This window comes from Zingiber officinale, chromosome 2A (genome assembly GCF_018446385.1).
Source record: "Zingiber officinale cultivar Zhangliang chromosome 2A, Zo_v1.1, whole genome shotgun sequence".
NCBI classification, from domain to species: Eukaryota; Viridiplantae; Streptophyta; class Magnoliopsida; order Zingiberales; family Zingiberaceae; genus Zingiber; species Zingiber officinale.
In genome coordinates this window covers 136081654-136100926 of record NC_055988.1, presented here as the reverse complement: position 1 = coordinate 136100926, position 19273 = coordinate 136081654, and the positions used below count along the sequence as shown (strand labels likewise).

The 19273-nt window shown below is 35.9% G+C and overlaps 1 protein-coding gene across 1 annotated transcript; it reads right to left on the bottom strand.

The window, feature by feature from the left end:
* Window positions 1–14375: 14375 nt before the first annotated feature.
* On the bottom strand, window positions 14376–17923 carry LOC122044019. The gene is made up of 8 exons (XM_042604567.1): window positions 17398–17923; window positions 16614–17318; window positions 16300–16565; window positions 16120–16186; window positions 15553–15880; window positions 15174–15455; window positions 15044–15087; window positions 14376–14962 (listed from the first exon to the last, which is right to left on the bottom strand). The coding sequence occupies exons 1-8, from the start codon at window positions 17921–17923 to the stop codon at window positions 14376–14378; spliced, it is 2805 nt and encodes a 934-aa protein (XP_042460501.1).
* Between the last annotated feature and the right edge of the window lie 1350 nt (window positions 17924–19273).

The following is a 19273-nucleotide window of genomic DNA, read 5'->3' as shown; positions in this document are numbered from 1 at the left end:
GGGTAAAATGTCTAGTTATGTTTGTTATAAATCATTTCTTGCAAATGTTCCTACTGATACATGGTGGATCAATAGTGGTGCTTCTGTATATATTACTTGTTCATCGCAGGGATTCCGTTTCATGAGGAAGCTAAATAAAGGAGAACACAACGTTTTGGTTGGAAATGGAAATAAAGTTCCAATTGAATCCGTAGGAACTCTCCCTTTGGTTTTGGAGAGTGGTTTCAAACTGAATTTACTTGATACTGTTTATGTTCCCAGTATTACAAGAAACCTTATTTCAATTTCTTGACTTGTCGCTCATGGTTATTCTATCTTGTTCGAGAATAAAGGTTTTGCCATTTCATTATACAATAAAATTATTGGTTTTGGTATTTTAGAGGGAGATCTCTTTAAATTATGTTTAAATGCTTCTTCTGCGAACATATTGGAATCCATGCATGAAAATTGTACAGCTCAAATTAGAAACAAAAGAAAATTAATGGATGAGAATTCTTCAATTGTAAAATACCGAAAATGATAAGGGAATTTTCCGAAATTTTTAGAAATTTTTCGGAAAATTTTCGGAGCTCGTATGGACAAGTTAACGGGGACAAAAACAGGGTCCGGGAAAGGCCTGTTTAGGTTACCCTGTTTTAATGAGGAAAAGATTTATTTTCTTTTCCTTTTCTTTTTATTTTTATTTTTCTTTATTTCCTCGCCGTTTCTTTTTTCACTCGCGTACCCGAGCAGCGCACCCTTTCTCCTCGCGCCGACGCCTTTTCCTTGTGCTCGACTGCTTGCCCTAACCGCCGGCCACTCGGCGGTTCCCTCTTCTTCTCTCCCCGTCGCGACTGTGCCCTAGATCCGCCGCCGGCCGAGTTTTCTTTCCGCACGAAGCCAGCCGATTTCCGATCTCTTCTTCTGTGCTCAGCCGCGACACCCATCTCTTCGGTGACATCCGAGCACAGCCGACCGCTGATACTCCAGGAGCTCTGCCCTAGCGCCGGCCTTTCTCTTCTTCCGAGCACCGGCAGCCGATCAAGTTTCTTTGCCTAGTCGACATCATCACTGCCATCGCGAGTGCCCTAGCCGGCTCCGACGCCACTGCTGGCCACTGCCTTGTTTCGTGCTTGAGCAGCCGGCGATCACAGGGATCTTCCTCACCAGTCCCGTGCCCTCGGTTTGATTTTTTTTCAGCCGGCCTTGCCTCATTTTTCTCGGAGACAAATCGATTAAGGTAAGGTTAGGTTGTTAATTAGGTTGGTGTTTAGATCTATGATTCCCATGGCTTGATATTTGTTCTTGTTCTGATCAAGGATATTGTTGCTTGATACCATATTGATCTGTTCCGTGGGAAGAATTCCAGCAAGGTGCTATTCTGTGGTTTGTTTTGGGTCCGGCAGTTTTCTAACAACGGCTACTTTTCTTCGGCAACAACATTTCTGCTGGGAATCTAGGTAAGGTGTAGGATAACAGATTCTTGTAGTAGATTCTGTGTTGGTTGGACTATTATGATGGTAGATGTGAGTTAAGTTTATATGTTGAATTAGGTATGTTGATTTATGATTTAGGGTTTTGCCCTAGATAGTTTTAAGGATTCTATTTAGAAATTCACTGGAATTTTAGTTAAATAAATAAATCTCTGTTGGTATTACAGGATTTTGACACGAGACGATTATCTCGGAGTCGGATTGGACCTTTCTATTATTGGAGGTGGGTACTTTGACTTATGTCTTTTGATATGCATGATAATATGTTTAACATATAACAATAATTGTGTTATCTGTTTGTTTCGGTTGGTCGCTACATGATTAGTTACATGTTTGTTTGTTTATTTATGCTGCACTGCATGATATCTACCTGATCACATATGCTTTAGGTAGTGAACCAACCACATGCTATGATATGTTCTGGATCTAGGGTTTATTTGATACCCTATTTGATTGGTGTACCTTCTATTTGATACTTCTTCCAGTGGTACACACTTGTATCTAGTTATATGGACTATGCCATGTTTTTAGTGTCATGCATCATGATTGCATGCTGTGCGATTGTCGGCTCCACTATGGTTGAGCCCATCGCCAGTTACATGTACTGCACACACCACCACCACCCATGGATTAGTGGTATATCAGGCGGGGTGGCTGATTGCTTGGCTCCGTTGGTCCGAGGACTCAGCGTGGTAGCAGTTCCGCTCTGCTTGGCTCCGTTGGCATTTAGTGTAGCGTGGTAGCCGGCAGATGGTGGACTCTGTTTGGCTCCGGTGACTCAGCGTGGTAGCCGGCAGAGATATCCTCCCGTCATTGTGTACCGGGAGATGAGAGCATTGAGCTCCCCCATTTATGATTTGGGGCCAGAGGACAGGAGTACTCCGACAGCATACCGTCCACTCAGTCACTGTCAGGAGCAGTGATGTCCGAGTGCACGGTCACCATATGCATTTATTGCATTTTATTGTTTGTGATTGTTGCACTTATATGCTGCATTTATATGGATGCATTTGATTGACATGCATACAGGATTATGATTTTCTTCGGTCTGACGACCTGTTACCTTTGTACCTTGATTCCGGTTAGTACAGTTATCTCCTGATTTCGTTTCAGTTGCATTTATTCCTTCTCGTATTCAGGAGACTGTACGCATGATTAGTGTTGTCTGTTATTTGTTTTATTATGCATATCAGTTGTACCTGCTGAGTGTTGGACTCACCCCGCCTCCATTGTTGATATTTTCAGGTTGAGGCTGTCGGCCCCCCATATGCACGTAGAGCTAGTTCTCTACTAGTTCGTTATTTGTTTTATTTTGGCCTTTTTCTATATCAGACTTTGTTTTAGTATTGTCTTTGGATTTTTCCTATGAATATTGTATGGAGTGACACCTTTTGATGGATTTTGATATGATATTGGATTTCATTTTTACTACGTGCCTGCCTGGACGGCAGAAGAGGTGAGTTCGTTGGATTTGAGCTTTACGAGTGTAGTGGAGTAGGGTGGATTTCGAGTCAGAGTCCTATTGTTATTTATTACTATTATTAACTGCGTGGTTGTGACAGCCAGAGGCTGAATATCTTTATAAACTGCGTGGTGTTTGTTTTTATTTATTGTTATCATTCCAGCCGTCTGTGGCTGATGTATATGTGATATGTAGAAAGTTTCATATTGTCCGCCGTACAGGGGAGATGCTGCCGAAATTTCTTCGGACAGAGACTCCTCTGGGGCGTGACATCAATACTATGGCACGAACGTTTAGGCCATATATCTCGGGACAGAATGCAACGCCTCATTAAAGATGGAATACTTCATTCATTAGATTTGTCTAATTTTGATACATGTATTAAGTGTATTAAAGGAAAATTTGCCCAAAAGAATAAACATGGCGCCACTAGAAGTAATGGACTATTTGAACTGATTCATACTGATATCAGTGCTCCTTATACTCTTGGTATTCATGGGCATTGCTATTTCATCACCTTTATTAATGATCACTCTTGTTATGGATATATTTATCTTCTTCGTGAAAAATCTGAAGCACTCCAGGTTTTTAAGGATTCTAAATCTGAAGCTGAAAACCAACTTGATCGAAAGATTAAAGTGGTTCGATTTGATAGAGGAGGAGAATATTATGGAAGATTCTCTGACTAAGGTCATAATCCTGGACCTTTTGCTTTATTTCTGAAAGAATGTGGCATTATTGCTTAGGTTTCTATGCTAGGCACGCCTTAGTAAAATGGTGTCGCTGAGAGACGTAATCGTACCCTTATGGATATGGTACAAAGTATGATATGCCAAACTTCTTTACCTGAGTAACTTTGGGTTGAGGCTCTTAAGACAGCTATGCATATACTAAATCGTGTTCCTACTAAAGCTACGCCTAAAACCCCTTATGAAATATGGGCACGAAGGAAACCAAATATTGGGTATATACATGTATGGGGATGTCCTGCAGAGGCTAAAATTTACAACCCAAATGTACGAAAGCTTGATCCTAAGACAATAAGTTGCTATTTTGTCGGTTACCCAGAACGTTCAAAGGGTTATCAATTTTATTGTCCATCATATACCACAAGAATAATCGAAACTAGACATGCAATATTTTTGGAAGATGTTGGTAATTATGGTGATAGCTCGTCTCGTAAAAATATTCTTGAAGAGGGACATGAAATTTTAAATGTTCCCATTATTTCAAGAGATTTGATTATCCCTGATTCCGTGGGAGAATCATCAAATAATGAGACGATGCTTAATGTTTCAGACCACGTTGATGAACCTTCTCCTATTATTGTTCATGACCCACCTTTATGATGGTCAGAACAAGTGAGAAAGCTAACTACTCTTGATGACTTTATCTATTTCGATGGCTATGATAATTCTATTGGGAATGATCCCACATCATTTAATGATGTAATGACAGGTGACCAAACACCTCAATGGCTTGAAGCCATGAACGAAGAGTTGACATCAATGAAATTAAATAATGCGTGGGACCTTGTAGACTTACCTCAAGGATTCAAACTGATAGGTTGTAAGTGGGTTTTTAAAACTAAACTGAATCCTCAAGGAAATGTCGAACAGTACAAGGCCCTAGAATTGATCTCGCCGGCTGTAAGTCCAAGGAACCGAAGTAAGTAGCTTCTCACCTGCGGTAGGAGTGGTTTCGGATTGCATTTTTCCTTGTTTTCGAGTTTTGCCGTGAAGATTCTTGGCTTAGGGCTTGCTGCCGTGAGTTGTTAAGGAAGATGGAAGGGGATTTTAATTGGATTGGTTTTGGACTTTGCTTATTCTGTTGTTTCGAATTTTCTGTGTATATTGTTGTGTTTGGGTTTGCTACCGTGAATCACTATGCTGATTGTGTTTGAGTTTGCTACCGTGAATCACAGTACTGCCGTGTTTGGGCCCTTTAACAAGCCAGAATAGCCCTATTTCGAGTGTACAGATTTGAAGTTTACCATTCCCTTGATGAGCAAGAATAGCCCTTGTTTAAAATATGTAGTATTAGTTTCCTTGCGTATCATGAGTATGAACAACCTTAAGTTCCAGCATGTAAACATTAGCATGTCTGTCACTTTTGTGTCATTTAACAAGAACAAACAGCCATTTACCTTAATCTAAAGTGTGCAGTTATAGAACCATTTAGTTACTGCCGTGCATGAATAGCCCTCATCTTAAGCTTACTGTTTAGATCTTGGGCAGCATCTTAGTTTTGATTTCTTCTTGCTAATTACTATACATGAACAACCTCTTATGTTGAGTAGATAATTTAAGAAGTTTGCTAGTTTAACAAGCGTGAACATTTTCTTATTATGTTAGTATGAATAGCATTTTAGTTAGATGTTCCTTTGCAATTAACTAGTATGAACAGCCAGATTGTACGTTACAAGTTGGTCCTCACTGGGGGTTCATTGTCAATGCATGTTTTTAGTTATATCCTTGAAAACCATGAATAAATGTTTCACTAACCGTTTCTATGATAATCAAATGGCTGAAGCTTGTGGCACATGTTTCACTTGGTCATTCAAGTTTTGATTTTCATTCATCTGTATGATCTGAAGAAATAAAACAAGTTGTGTATAGGTTTTAAGTTCCAGCAGGTTTCGGCCTTTGTTTGTGCTATGTATGAGATAGTAACAGCCTCATTTGGAGTTTAGAACAGCCTAGTCCTCTTGTGCTATACGTTGAACAAGAACATCCATTAATCCTATACTAGCTTCAGAGCTTGCTTTGCAGATTTTTGATTTATTCTAGTATGTTGTTTAGACTTTCCTATTTGTTGTTAGTTAAGCATGTGTAGTTTTCTTTACTACTAGATATACATGAGCAGTTTCTTTAGTTTTCATTTGCTATTGATTATAGCATGAGCAGTATTGATTTAATTCCTAGTTTTGTTTGCTATGTGTTGAGCATGATCAGTTTCCTTTGCCACGAGATATGCATGGGTATACTTTCTAGTTTTCCTATGCTATTAGATTAACCTGAGCAGTTATATATATGTTGTTTATTTTAAGTATTCAGAATTAAGTTTCTTGTCACCTCAATATGCATGAACGATTTCATTTATAAGCATGCGGATTTTATTACGCATTAGTATGCAGATTTTGTTAAGCTTAGTATAGTGCAGATTTTTCTTGAGTATCATAGTACAGATTTTGGTTAAGAATTATAGTTTTAGAATTTGTTTAAGCATACATATTTAAGTTTATTTGCTACTTCAATATGCATGATTATGTGTTACATAGTTAGTTTCATTCATAGACGCATAAGAAAGATAAAGAAAAGTATAAGAAAGATAAAGAAAAGAAAGAAAAGGCCAAGGCCTTAAGCAGATCCCAAAAGTCAAGACTTTAGGGATTTTGGCACACAATGTGCTAAAGAAAATGCCGAGACATTATATAGAAGTATTAAAAGATAACAAGTATTTTACTTTTATCAGTGGCACTGTGCTGGACTCTCAGTTGTCCTTGGGTTGGGCTCCCATAGTCGTCCCTAGGTTTAGATAACCTAGTAGTAAAGGCACGACCGACGTCGACGGTCGATGACCTAGGGTCGCCAAATGGGCCGCCAAATGGGTCGAGTCGTTACAAAAGTAAAAGCACAGTTGTCGGGCCCAAGAGAAGTTGATTATTATTTTGAAGTATTATAAGTATAAGTTTTTGAACGAGTAAAACGAGTTTTACATAAACATAAAGTATTAAAGATTAAGTTAGAACAAATGAAATAAGTTTCATATAGTTCTGAAAATCAGTAAGTTTAGTTCTTTATTCTACCATGTTTATCTAGTGGATGAGTAGTTTTCATGTTTACCTATTAGATGAGTAGCATGATTAGCTATTAGAATTACATGAGTAGATTCCCTAGCTTTTCTTTGCTATTAGTTTGACATGAGCAGTTATGTTTATGCTTTATTTCTTTTTAGAGCATATAGTTTCTAGTTCTTTTCGTATACATGCACATTCATGATTTTGTGAGTTAGATAGCGCTTACTAAGCAAATTTTGCTTATAGATTGCACTTCCTCTTACTACAGATATAGGAAAGGAAAAGATATAGCAAGGAAGGCGACAAGGTGGCGCGGATGGTGTGTGATGTTTGGACTATGGAGTAGACTAAGAGATTGAACCAGAATTTATTTAGAATGTTTTGGTTTAAGTGTTTAACGTATTTAGAACTTGTGCATGCTATTATTTGGTTTGTTTTGTCGTGTATTCGTTAGAGTTGATTTTTCCTTGGTATTGTGCTTCTTTTTGATATATAAACTGCGTGGTCGATTGATATGTGTTCCAGCTGCTTGTGGCTGTGTATATTATGTCATGTATTAATGATTATGGTCACCGGTATAGGGGAGACTCTGCCAAAATTTTTCGGTAGGGTTTCTTTGAGGATTTTTAATTATACTGGTTAAGTAGAGTTATTAGATAAGTAACGGTCATCCTTAGAGAGTAGTAGTAGTAAGAAGGGTGGTCGTTACAGGGAACATGGGTACTACAAAAGCAAGTGCCCTAACTTGGTAAAGAAGAAGGGCCAAGTGACACTAAAGGGCAAGGAGAAGCCTAAGGAGACCGCCCCCGCTACAAGGAAGAGCAAGGAGTACATTGTGTGCTTCTCGTGCCATCAAAAAGGACACTACCGGAGTCAATGTCCTACGGGGAAGAAAGTGGTCAAAGCTAAAGGAGGAAGCATGAGTCAAGGGGGAGCTTCCAAGGTAAAACGTAAGGTATCATTTATTGAACCTATTCCTTTAAAAAATGGTAAAAAGCATGCTAATTCAAATTTTTATCACTTTAATGCTATTTACCATAAAAATAAGGAACATGATAGCATTAAAGAAAAACATATGGCTCTCCATGCTAAGACTACCATGCCTAGGGTTAGGAAGGTAGGTAAAAGATTAGGCAACAATATTAAGGACCATAGTTATAAGCCTAGAAATAAAAATGCTCAAGGATTGAAGGAAAAATCAAAATCTAGGGATTTATGGGAAGAAAATCAAGTCTTGAGGTCAAGGCTTGATAAAATGGAAAAGACCCTAAAAAGGATGGAAAATATCCTAAAAGGGCAAAATGAGCAAAATCTAGGTTTAGGACAACAAGGGTCATCCAAGGGTCATAAAGGTTTGGGATACAAACCTAAAATTTAAAAGGATGTGCCTTATTACCATATGGTTCCATATAATTATGGAACCAACTCTGGGTCAAATGGTCAAGTCAAAAATACTAGGGAGGTTATTCCTAAGAGTATTTTTGCAACAAACGTGACTAAGACTTCTAAGAAGTCCAAGAAAGTCACTAAGAAGATCACAAGGGAGGCAATCCCTAGAGTTGATCTAGGAAATGTGACTAAAGCTTCCAAGAAGTCTAACAAGGTCACTAGGAAGGTATCTAGGGAAGTTATCCCTAGTGAATACCTAGAGCATCCAAGGAGCACCAATCGGTTTTGGGTTCCTAGGAGCATTTTCTCTACTCCTTAGATGGGATAGAGAGTGTCAACTCCGATTAGAAGGGTAGTTAACCCAACTTTGATGAAGTTGACACTCGGAGAGTATTTTCAAGGTTATTATTAACCTTTGAAAATGAAATGGATAACTAAGTTACTCTTGGAAAGGGTAAGATGTGTCATAATGTGAGAAATTTGATTTTAAAATTAAATCGGCACATTTAGGAAAATCATAAGAACTACCAAGTTGGGATTGTGGTATGTTCTTAGGAATTAAAGACAACGTAAGCCTTAACTTAATTTGTTACTCTTTAAAAGAGTAATTTGTGCCAAAAATTTGAGAAATTTACTTAATTTAAATTGGCACAAAATTAGGAAAATCAAAAGAAATGTCAAAATTGAATTTTGACATTTTCTTAGGAAATAGTGGGCAATCTAGGTTTTAAATTTTAATTTAGCTAAGGATTAAGGATACTTAGATAGATAATCTAGGTATTTCATTTATGCTAATTTATCATGCGTTGTTTGCCCATCATATGCCATGACATCATATTTTGTATTCATGTTTTATTATGAAAAACACAAAAATATCATGTCATGTCATACATACATCATGTAGTCATAGGAAATTTTCTTTTGAAAATTATTTATCTTTGACGTATGTCATAACACATCATGCATTATTTTTAATTCCTTGGAAACTAAGGACAAATGACATTTATTAACAAGTAACATCCTTGGTAGATGTTCCTAACCTCAAAATGCCTAGATAGATATACATGATCCCTAGATTAGGACAAAACCAAAGTTTACATCTCACTAAGAACTATAAGGTGACTTGTATGTGGTTTCGTACACATTAAATACAAGTGAGATGTTAGGATGATGAACAAAACTCAAGATGTTGATTTAGTGCATTTTTATGAGTTTTAGGTTCAACAAAACACATAGTTATGTATTTTCCAATCATTGGGAAAGCTAATGTACAAGTCATGTGTATTGAGCTCAAAGAACATGGTTGGATATTGGTTTCAAAATGATTTTAAATATATTTTGGAAAACCTTGATAAAGGCTATCTTTTGATAGTAATCATCATTGAATAGTTGAGTACAAACTTGGAAGAAAACACTAAAGTTTTTACAAGTTTCAAAGTTTGTGTCAATCTTTGAAAATAGAAAGTATTTTCATAGAAAGCTATTTTTCCTTGATAGTATATGCCCTAAGGAATGTCTACACGAATTTTCATGATTTTTCAATTTTTGTAGAATTTTAGGAGAGTTTCTGAAATTCACTGAAATAAATTTTCAGTTTTTCAGAGCTCCAATCGATCACCCGATCGATTGGAGTGCCTCAATCGATAGGGCAATCGATTGAGAGGAGTTTTCTCGCGAGCAGAAGCTCGCTGGATCGATCAGCCGATCGATCCACGCAGTCTGAATCGATCAGTGGATCGATTCAGCAGGATTCAATCGATTAGGACCCAACTCAAATCGATTGGGGATGCTGATTTTAGCTGGAAAAGCTTATTTTCAGCATCTTGAATCATTTTCAGTCTATAAAACCATTCCTAACCCCTCAAAATATATTTGTATACATTTAGGGGGAGTTTTCATGATGAAAACAAGGATGGATTGGTCAAGGAAGACTAAGTAGAGGTTTAGGTTGAGGTTTGGTTTCAATATTGAATTTTTGAACCTCAAAACTTCTAAATTTGGGTTTCCTAAAGGTTTAGGGATTCCAAGTCATTGTTGGTGCAATGACAGGAGTTACGTGCATGTCTTTAGGGGGAGTTACTCTTTAAGGACATGAAAACTATTTTTCATACACCTTGGAAGGTGGTTAACCTTCTTTAGCGATAATATTCAAGGTTGGGCATGTGAGTGTGATGGAGAGTGGATATCTTCATTATTCAAGTGGTGTATGCTCACGGATGAGCATTGGATGACAATAAAGGGTATGGGACCTTCATTTGAATCATGTGTGAATATACCAAGTGGTATATGCTCAAGGATGAGCGTTGAGAATAATAAAGGGTATGGGACCTTCGTTATTGTGTTGTGAACAACTAGTGAAGTTGTGAACAACGCTGGGTAACTCTTCAGGGGGAGAGTTTTTTATGTATACCAATAAGGGAAGAATGTGTGGTTAAGTTAGACCTTCATTACCTGAAAAGAGGGAGTTTGCCCTCTAGGAAAGGGGAAGAATGAAGGAAACCATCATTCATATATTGGCATGGAGGGAGTTGAGGCTATGAGATTAGCCTAACACTACAACAAATATAGCTTTTTACGGCGCGCAAATATGCTATCCACGGCGTGCATTGCGTCCTGTACAATGATAAGCTGTTGAAAGTCTAAAGATATCCACGGCGTGCAATAAACGCTGCAATTGACGTAATCACGACATGCAATGCATGCTGTTGTTAGTGCCATCAATGGCATACAATAAACGCTGCAATTGAAGAATTCGCGGCGGACAATGCGTGCTGTTGTTAGGGTAATAAATGGCGTGCAATAAACGCTGCAATTCAATTATTCGCGGCGTGCAATTCATGCTGTCATTAGTGTTATCAATTTACAATTGAAGTATTCACGGCATGCATTGCAAGCTGTTGTTAGGATTATCAACGACATGCAATGCACGCCGCAATAGATAGTATTCACGGCATGCAATGCATGCTGCCGTTAGAGTTATCAACAACATGCAATAATACACACAAAACACAGAAACATAATGTGCAAAAAACGTAAAATGTCGACACACAACTTGCAGAAACATAAAATGCACCACACTTAAATTAACATAGCAAGAGTTCACTTAGTAACATGATTTGGATCCAACAAAAATGTATGACTTTCAAATAAGTAGAATCTATCTCACTCACACAAAACTACAAGTTTAGACAGCCATGCTACTGTGCTTCCTAGTGCATCGTCGAGATAAAACATTTCATCATTTGGTCGTATCAAGTCTACCTTCTCCACCAGAACTTTATCAACCCAAACCTTCCAACAAGATCCTCCAAGAGGAATGTGATGCACTTTTGCTTTTGGATCTGTGGATGCAACTCGACATTCTGCAACAACTCCCTCACCACACCAATGAAGTAACTTACATTTATGATTATCATGGACAACTTCACTATTCACATTCTTCAGCTTTGCCTGCATATAGTTAAACAATATAAAATTATTAATATGACATGATGCTTAAACAATGAACTTTTGGTTTATAAGGCATACAATTTGAATATAATTACCTGAAATTGTTTTGCACCATTGATATCAATATCATTCCTAATACCGCTACTAATGCCACCACTAGCAACCTAATTTGACACACAAATTATGTCAAGTAATGTCATCATGTAATTAAATCCAATAATTTAACTATACATACTTAACTTATTTTATCTAATGATGGTTAATTTACTAACCTGTTCTTCATCATTTCGTTGCCTCATACTTTGGAGAAACATGGACCTCATTTCTTGCATTTCTTGTTGAAAGTTATTCATCATACTTTGAAGTTGCTTAATAGTTTCATTTTGTTGAATGCAAGCTTCAGTTTTTGATGGTGTAATTCCAAAGCCCAACTCACGCACTCTACCTCGAGCTTCCTTGCCAAATACAATGCTAATTGTGTCATCGGCAATGCTAGTTGTATTTAAAGATTCAGGTGGGCATTCTTCTATTTTTCTCTATCAAATAGAACAAACAAATAATTTTTTAGTAAATAACAAATTTTTCTAACGTTTTACAAAATTCAAAAAGATAGTTTTATTACCATTTTCTCTCCAACAGCTTCACTACTAGGTTGCCCATTTTTTTTCTTATGAGCCTCAATCCAAACTTTTGATCTTGTAATTGGTGTATCTGTAGGACTTTTTTTTTCCTTAAGTATGGAACATATAGAATATATAAAAAAAATCATTAGAAAAGAAATTTAAAAGATGTATCATTGCTTAAATAAGAAAACTTTAAAACAAACTATCCATAAAGTTGTATAAATAATAATATTTACCATCATGTTGGCTAAACGGGCATAACCTCTCCGGCTCATTGTATGATTATGGTCTTGTTTTACCCTCATTTCTCTAAATTTGGCGCTCTTCTCCTGAGAATTAAAAGATAACCAACAAGGAAAAATACAACCATGAGCAGTAACAATCTAAGAAAAAATTCATAGTAAGGATACAGATTCTAAGATATTCAAAAATCTAAGAAAAAATTCTAGCATTCTGTTTGTTAATTCTTGACAAATCTCTATCTTCATTTCACTCTTCAATTTTGCTGCACGCTATTTTACAAGAAAAAAAAAGCGTGTAGAAAACTGAGGCCCAGTTGGCTACCACCAAGCCAAAAAAAAAGCGTGCAGTTTTCTGCTGCAGCCTGAGGCCCAGCTGGCTACCACCAAGCCAAGAAAAGTTTGAGCAGCTACAAGTGAGGCAAATCTTCTTAGGCTGTAAGCTTGTTGCAGTATTGTAGTTTTATATTGTTCAAGTTTATTTGCTAATACATCCGGACAGACGGATAAGATTTGAAAGTTGGTCTAATATTGGAAGACTACAACCTTCCAATATATACACCATGCTTGAAATAAACCATGCTTGCAGTATAAGTGAGGCAAATTGCTTGAAATAAACCATGCTTGCAGTATATGCACCGTGCACTAAAGATGGCACCAGATTAGATTGTCACACTAATGGAATTACTAAAGACTACCAATATCTTTACCAGATTAGATTGCAAACACATACTACTGTGGCAATCGGATATTACTAAAGCTGATTGCTAATACCAGATTAGATTGTCACACTAAAGCTGATACTAAAGCTAATACCGATTGCCAAATAATATCAGACTACCAATATCTAATCTGGTGCTAAAGATGGACAAAATCAAATTCATAACGGAATTACTACAAATGGAAGAGAGGTTAGAATATATAGTTAACCAAAATTACTACAAATGATTAAAGTGAGTGAGCATATGATACTACTTACTGATTTTGGTCCACAACAGTGAATTAATACTTACTTGAAAGGAAAGTGACAGTGTCTTCTTTACAAAAATGTCCCACTGATTTTGGTCCATAAATTCGGGCTTCAAAAGGCTAAGATCTCGTGAAGCTGCTTGGCCAGTATTAACTTCTCGTATAAGTATCTGTAGCCTGGACTTTCTATCACGCCACAACTTACCTAACTTTTGAAAGATTGTTTTCTATTCCCACTCCTCAACATTAAAATGTAGCTGTAAAATATAAAGCATGAATATATGACTAAATTTTGTTATAGAATTGGAAAATAATAATTCAGTGATAGATGACATTACCTGAAGACAACTCCACATTTTACTTTTCAAATCTTCATCTACGTCATTCCATCCATCCAATGTATATGGAAAAAATTCTTTTACCATACAACCAAGAAAAGATGCATACTTCACCGAATTATCTCCAATTGGTTGTCTGAACTCATTACGCTCTAGCACTTTGGGATTTTGTTGGCCACTAACCAACATCAACTTTGATGGACCTCGTCCCTTTTTCTCATCAATTTTTCTGTCATCAATCGACTCTTTACCATGCAAAGGTTGTGAAGAATCAGAGGTAGTGTTAGAGTCCATTCTCGATAGTTGATTAACAATTTTTTCCTACAAAATAGCATAAAGAGATGTTGAAATGCATAAGTGTACTTATTAAAATAAACCAAGAATTAAAAAAGGATTACAATATATCACCTGAACTTCAACTATAGATTCTCTACTGCATTTTTTGCCCATTTTTTTCATCATTTGAATGCTAAATAATGACCTGATAAAATATGTAATATGACATGATGCACCACTGAAATATTGTAAACTAGAACAAAAATATATTGCAAAAGTAAATAAAGAGAAGTGGAGTTTGAAAAGAACATTTATTTGTTGAAATAAATAACTATAAATCTACATCTGAAAAGTTCAGTCATGGGATATCAATAACATCAATTCCCTCACACTCATTTCTGGAATATGGTTCTTTCTCAGTAATGTTAATCTCAAGTCTAGACACATCAAGAGGTTTTGATGATGTATATACATCCTCTTCAAGCAAATCCATGTTATGAATACCCCGAGGTGGCGCTTTTAGCAACACATACCAATTTGATTCATCATTTTCCCTAGAATAGAAAACTTGCTTTGCTTGTGATGCTAAAATGAAAGGATCATTTTCAAAAGTCCTTAGTCCTTGGTGTAAGTTGACAAGTGTAAAACCATCATCCATTTTGATACCAGTTTCAGGATTAGCCCAATCACACCTAAAAACAGGTACTTTGAAAAAATAATAGTCTAGTAACACAATATCTCGTATAACCCCATAGTACGATTGTCTTCCTACTGTATGTGAATCAGTAGAACTAGATTGCCAAATAGTATCAGCTTCAACTGAAACACCACTATCTTGTGTCGACCTTCCAACATCAATTGTGTGGAACCGATGTCCATTTATAATATAACCTGTATATGATATAACATGCTTTCTTGGACCATGTGCTAGCCATTGAATTCGATCTGAAGAGTTATCAAGAACATGTTTTGATAACCATTGAGCAAATGTTTTCATATGTCATTTTTGTAATAGTGTTTCATTACTTGAGAAACGACGATCTGTTTGTTTAAGCTCCTCAATGTGCATCCTATTTAAAATCATTGAAAAGTGATTGTTAAAATATATGAATCATGCAATACACCAAGAATATTAGGGTTGCAATTTAATACTCACTGTATGTAAGGATCAATTTCTGCAGTATTGAACAACACATATCGATGTGCTGCTTGTAACAAATGTTCTTCTAAAATAATTTCTTTTCCTTGAGAAATGGGGCGACCTTCCACTACTCCATTTTCCAAATCGTCATTCCGATTAGATTGGAGACCAATACAAGCAGCTTTTTTTATATAAGCACTACAAAATCGCATTCGTTCTTCTGCAAGGTAACACTCAGCTATGCAACCCTTTGGCCTTGCTCGGTTCTTCACATAGCCTTTAAGCATTTTCATAAATCTAAATAATTAAAAATCACATGAAATAAATGTTGATAGAAAAATCTAAGTTGTTGTATGATATTAAAGTAGTAAAAAGATAGATTATTATTTATTACCTTTCAAATGGATACATCCTGCGGAATTGAACTGGCCCACATAGGCGAGTCTCTCTTGCTAAATGAATTGTCAAATGAACAGAGATGGTAAAGAAAGCTGGTGGAAAGTACCTCTCCAACATGCATAAAGTTTCAGCAATATTCTCTTCGAGTTGTTCTAGACGGTTCCTATCTAACACTCTTTGACATAACTCATTGTAAAATGCACAAAGCAAAAATATAGCATTACGTGGACCTTTTGGTAAAAGACTTCTCAATGCTACTAAAAGCAATTGTTGCATAAGAACATGAGAATCATGAGATTTCAACCCAATAAGCTTTCGTTCTTCTAAAGAAACACAGTTACCAATATTTGAGCTATAACCATCAGGTAACTTTATTTTCTTCAACCTAGAACAAAATACGTCCATTTCTTTTTTAGACAATGTGTAAGGTGCAGTCGGCAAGTGATACATGTTTTCTCCTTTTTCTTGAGGATGTAATTCTTTTCTAATATTTAAGTGCCTCAAATCTTTGCGAGCATTAACACCATCTTTTGATTTTTTTTCTTTAAGTTTAACATTGTACCTATGATATTCTCGCAAACATTCTTTTCAACATGCATAACATCTAAGTTATGACGTAGCAGGAGCCCCTACAAGTTTAACCATCAACACATTTCATATATTAGTTCAAGATTCAAAATAAATTGTGCATAAAATATAAAAAATTTATAAAATACAATTAATAGAGTGCAAAATAACTTACACTCCAGTATGGCAAATTGAAAAATATTGACTTCTTCTTCCATATTTGAACTTTTTTTGAACCATCACACTCCTTCCTCTTTTTCTTTGTATTATTGATATCTTTTCCCATTTTCTTTTTACTCCAGTCATTTTCAATGTCTTTCAATACATTAAGAATTTCTAATCCATTCAGAGGCCTAGGTTTTCCTTTTGTCTCTTTATTCCCATCAAACCACTTCTTCTTCTGACGGAATGGATGATTAGGAGCAAGAAATCTCCTATGCCCTAAATATGCAAACTTTCTACTATACTTAAGTCACATAGAAGATATGCCTTCACCACATATTGGGCAACCAAATTTCCCTTTTGTGGCACATCCAGCTAAGTTTCCATAAGCTGGAAAATCATTGATTGTCCACATCAAAATAGCTTTCATATTGAACACTGACTTGTTAAATGCATCATACGTCTCCACACCAATGTCCCATAACTCCTTCAAATCCTCCACTAGGGGTTCCAAGTATACATCTATATCATTTCCTGGTTGCTTCGGGCCTGGAATCAATAATGTCAACATAAGATTTTTCTTCGCCATGCACATCAACGGAGGAAGGTTGTAATTTACTAAAATAACTGGCCAACAACTATATCTAGAACTAAGATCACCAAAAGGGTTGAATCCATCTGTTGCAAGACCAAGTCGGAGATTTCTAGGATCTGATGCAAAAGCTGGCCACTTATGATTTATCGTATCCCAAGCTATTGAATCAACTGGATGACGCATCATATGATCATGGCTTTTATGGTTGGAATGCCAAATCAAGTCTTCAGCCTTTTGTTCTGATTTAAACATCCTTTTCAATCTTGGTATCACAGGAAAATACCGTAGCACCTTTTCAGGAACTCCTTTACAAACTTTGGTGGTGACTTTGTCTACCTTCCATCTTGAAGAACGACACTTTGGACATGAGTCCAAATCTTTAAGCTCCTTTCTAAATAGACAACAGTCATTTGGGCATGCATGAATCTTCTCATATCCTAAATCAAATGGTTTTAACAACTTTCTCATTGAGTAAACATCCTTTGGAAGTGTGTTTTTTTTCTGGAAGCATGTCACCTAAGATCTTAAGGAGCTCATTGAAACTATTGTCAGTGTGACCATTTGTAGACTTGAAATTGTATAATGTAACGATTGCTGACAACTTCGTGTAAGTTGTACAACCAGGGAAGAGAGGAGTTTCTGCATCTACTAATAAATCAGCAAATTCATAATCTCTTGCCTCAAACATAGTGTGGCCAACGCTTTCATCAGAGGCAAAGGCATCTTTATATAAGTTATATGCCTCTCTAGTTTCATCCTCCTCTTCCTGAACTCCTCTTGAACTACTTTGACCTTGAAAATTTGGAGTATAAGTTTCACCATGGAAGACCCAAATTGTGTAAGAAGGATTGAATCCGTTAATAATTAAGTGATCGTACACTTGGTCAAATTTCATATACTTCTTATTTTTGCAATGTTTGCAAGGACATAAGATTACTTCACGTGTTTTGGCATAGTTCCTAGCTTGTGTAAGAAATTTTTGAACCCCTTCTTCATACTCGGGAACAAGCCTTGAAGGAAGATGGATCCATTCCTTATCCATTTTGTAAAAAATGGTCCTTGATATTAATAAAATAATCTGAAAAAAATAAATAAAAGGAAATTATCCTATTTTTATAAATAATTTTAGTGTTATAATATTTAATCCATCAAATTTTAGAAAAAGATAGACTTATAAAAAAATGATATACAATAGAACAAAAAAATTATATCTGAGTATTATCAACTTACATATATTACTCAACTCAAAAACATAAATAAAAGTATCAGCAACCTAGTAAATAAATTTTATACTAAATCAACCAATTGTGTTCAACTTCCAAAGGTTGTAAATCAAAGTATAAATTCACATCCAATATCTTAATTATGTTTATGAATACATAAAAAAGATAACATAACACCTATTTTTCATGAACATTGAAAAAATAACATATGGATGTTTGAAATCAATCTCAAAACAAGAACTATACAAATATTTAAAATCTAAAAATGATCACCACCGTGCACAATAGACAAATTTGTATGAATAATAGACCTTTTAGAATCAAATCCAAGAGAATTAACAACATAATCGTTGTCTGGTTAATAGACAAATCCAAGAGAATCAAATCCAAGGAAATTAACAACATGATCATTGTATGAATAATAAACCTTTTAGAATCTAAAGTAATTAATAGACAAATCCAAGAGAATTAACATCACTGAGCACAATAGAGTTGAAACAAGATATTGGATGAATAAAGAATGTGTATGAATAAAAAATTTGATTACATCTTTTAGAATCAAATCAAGTAAAAGCTAAAATGAACTAAAACAGTAGTTACATTTTCAAAGTTACAAAGTAGCAAAAAACAAAATATGAAAAAAAAAAGCATGAGCTTAAGTCTGCTTAGTAACATTATGAGCATTAAAAAGTTTAGAAGTCCTATGAGAGTGAGCTTCACGTGCCACAATGTCTACCATAAAATTGTCTTCTCTAAATATATGAGAAATGTAGCAAAGATGAGTATCAAGCAGCATGCAAATCTATACTTGAATAAATTCATGAACCACAAATCTTAAGCCAAGATTGGGATGAAGCAATGAGTTTGTATAGCCTAAACACATATTGAGTAAATCTAACTTGCATTGTTATGAATTGGCATTGTTTTTGTAACTAGCCGGTTAAAATGGAACTAGTCTAATCTGGTAAAAATCTGGATTGGACTAGTTCTGCATTAATGAAAATCGGACCAATTCAAACCAGTAGTTACATGCCTAGTAAGGGAAATTAAAATTGAATGGCAAACAAATGGACTCCAAGGCTAATGTTTCTTCTCTAACTCCCTCTTATGGCTTATCAGCCTCTTTCTGTGAAGTATCCATATATGGAAATCCCTAAATGACTTGTTTT

Bases quoted from the DNA above. Each gene is read 5' to 3' on its own strand.
- LOC122044019 (XM_042604567.1), bottom strand. From the start codon at position 17,923: ATGGATAAGGAATGGATCCATCTTCCTTCAAGGCTTGTTCCCGAGTAT. The intron at 16,187-16,299 runs GTAAGTTATTTT...TTAAACTTGTAG, and splicing joins TCAATTTGCCATACTGGAGT to GGGCTCCTGCTACGTCATAA. The intron at 14,963-15,043 runs GTAATGAAACAC...ATAACTCTTCAG, and splicing joins AACAGATCGTCGTTTCTCAA to ATCGAATTCAATGGCTAGCA.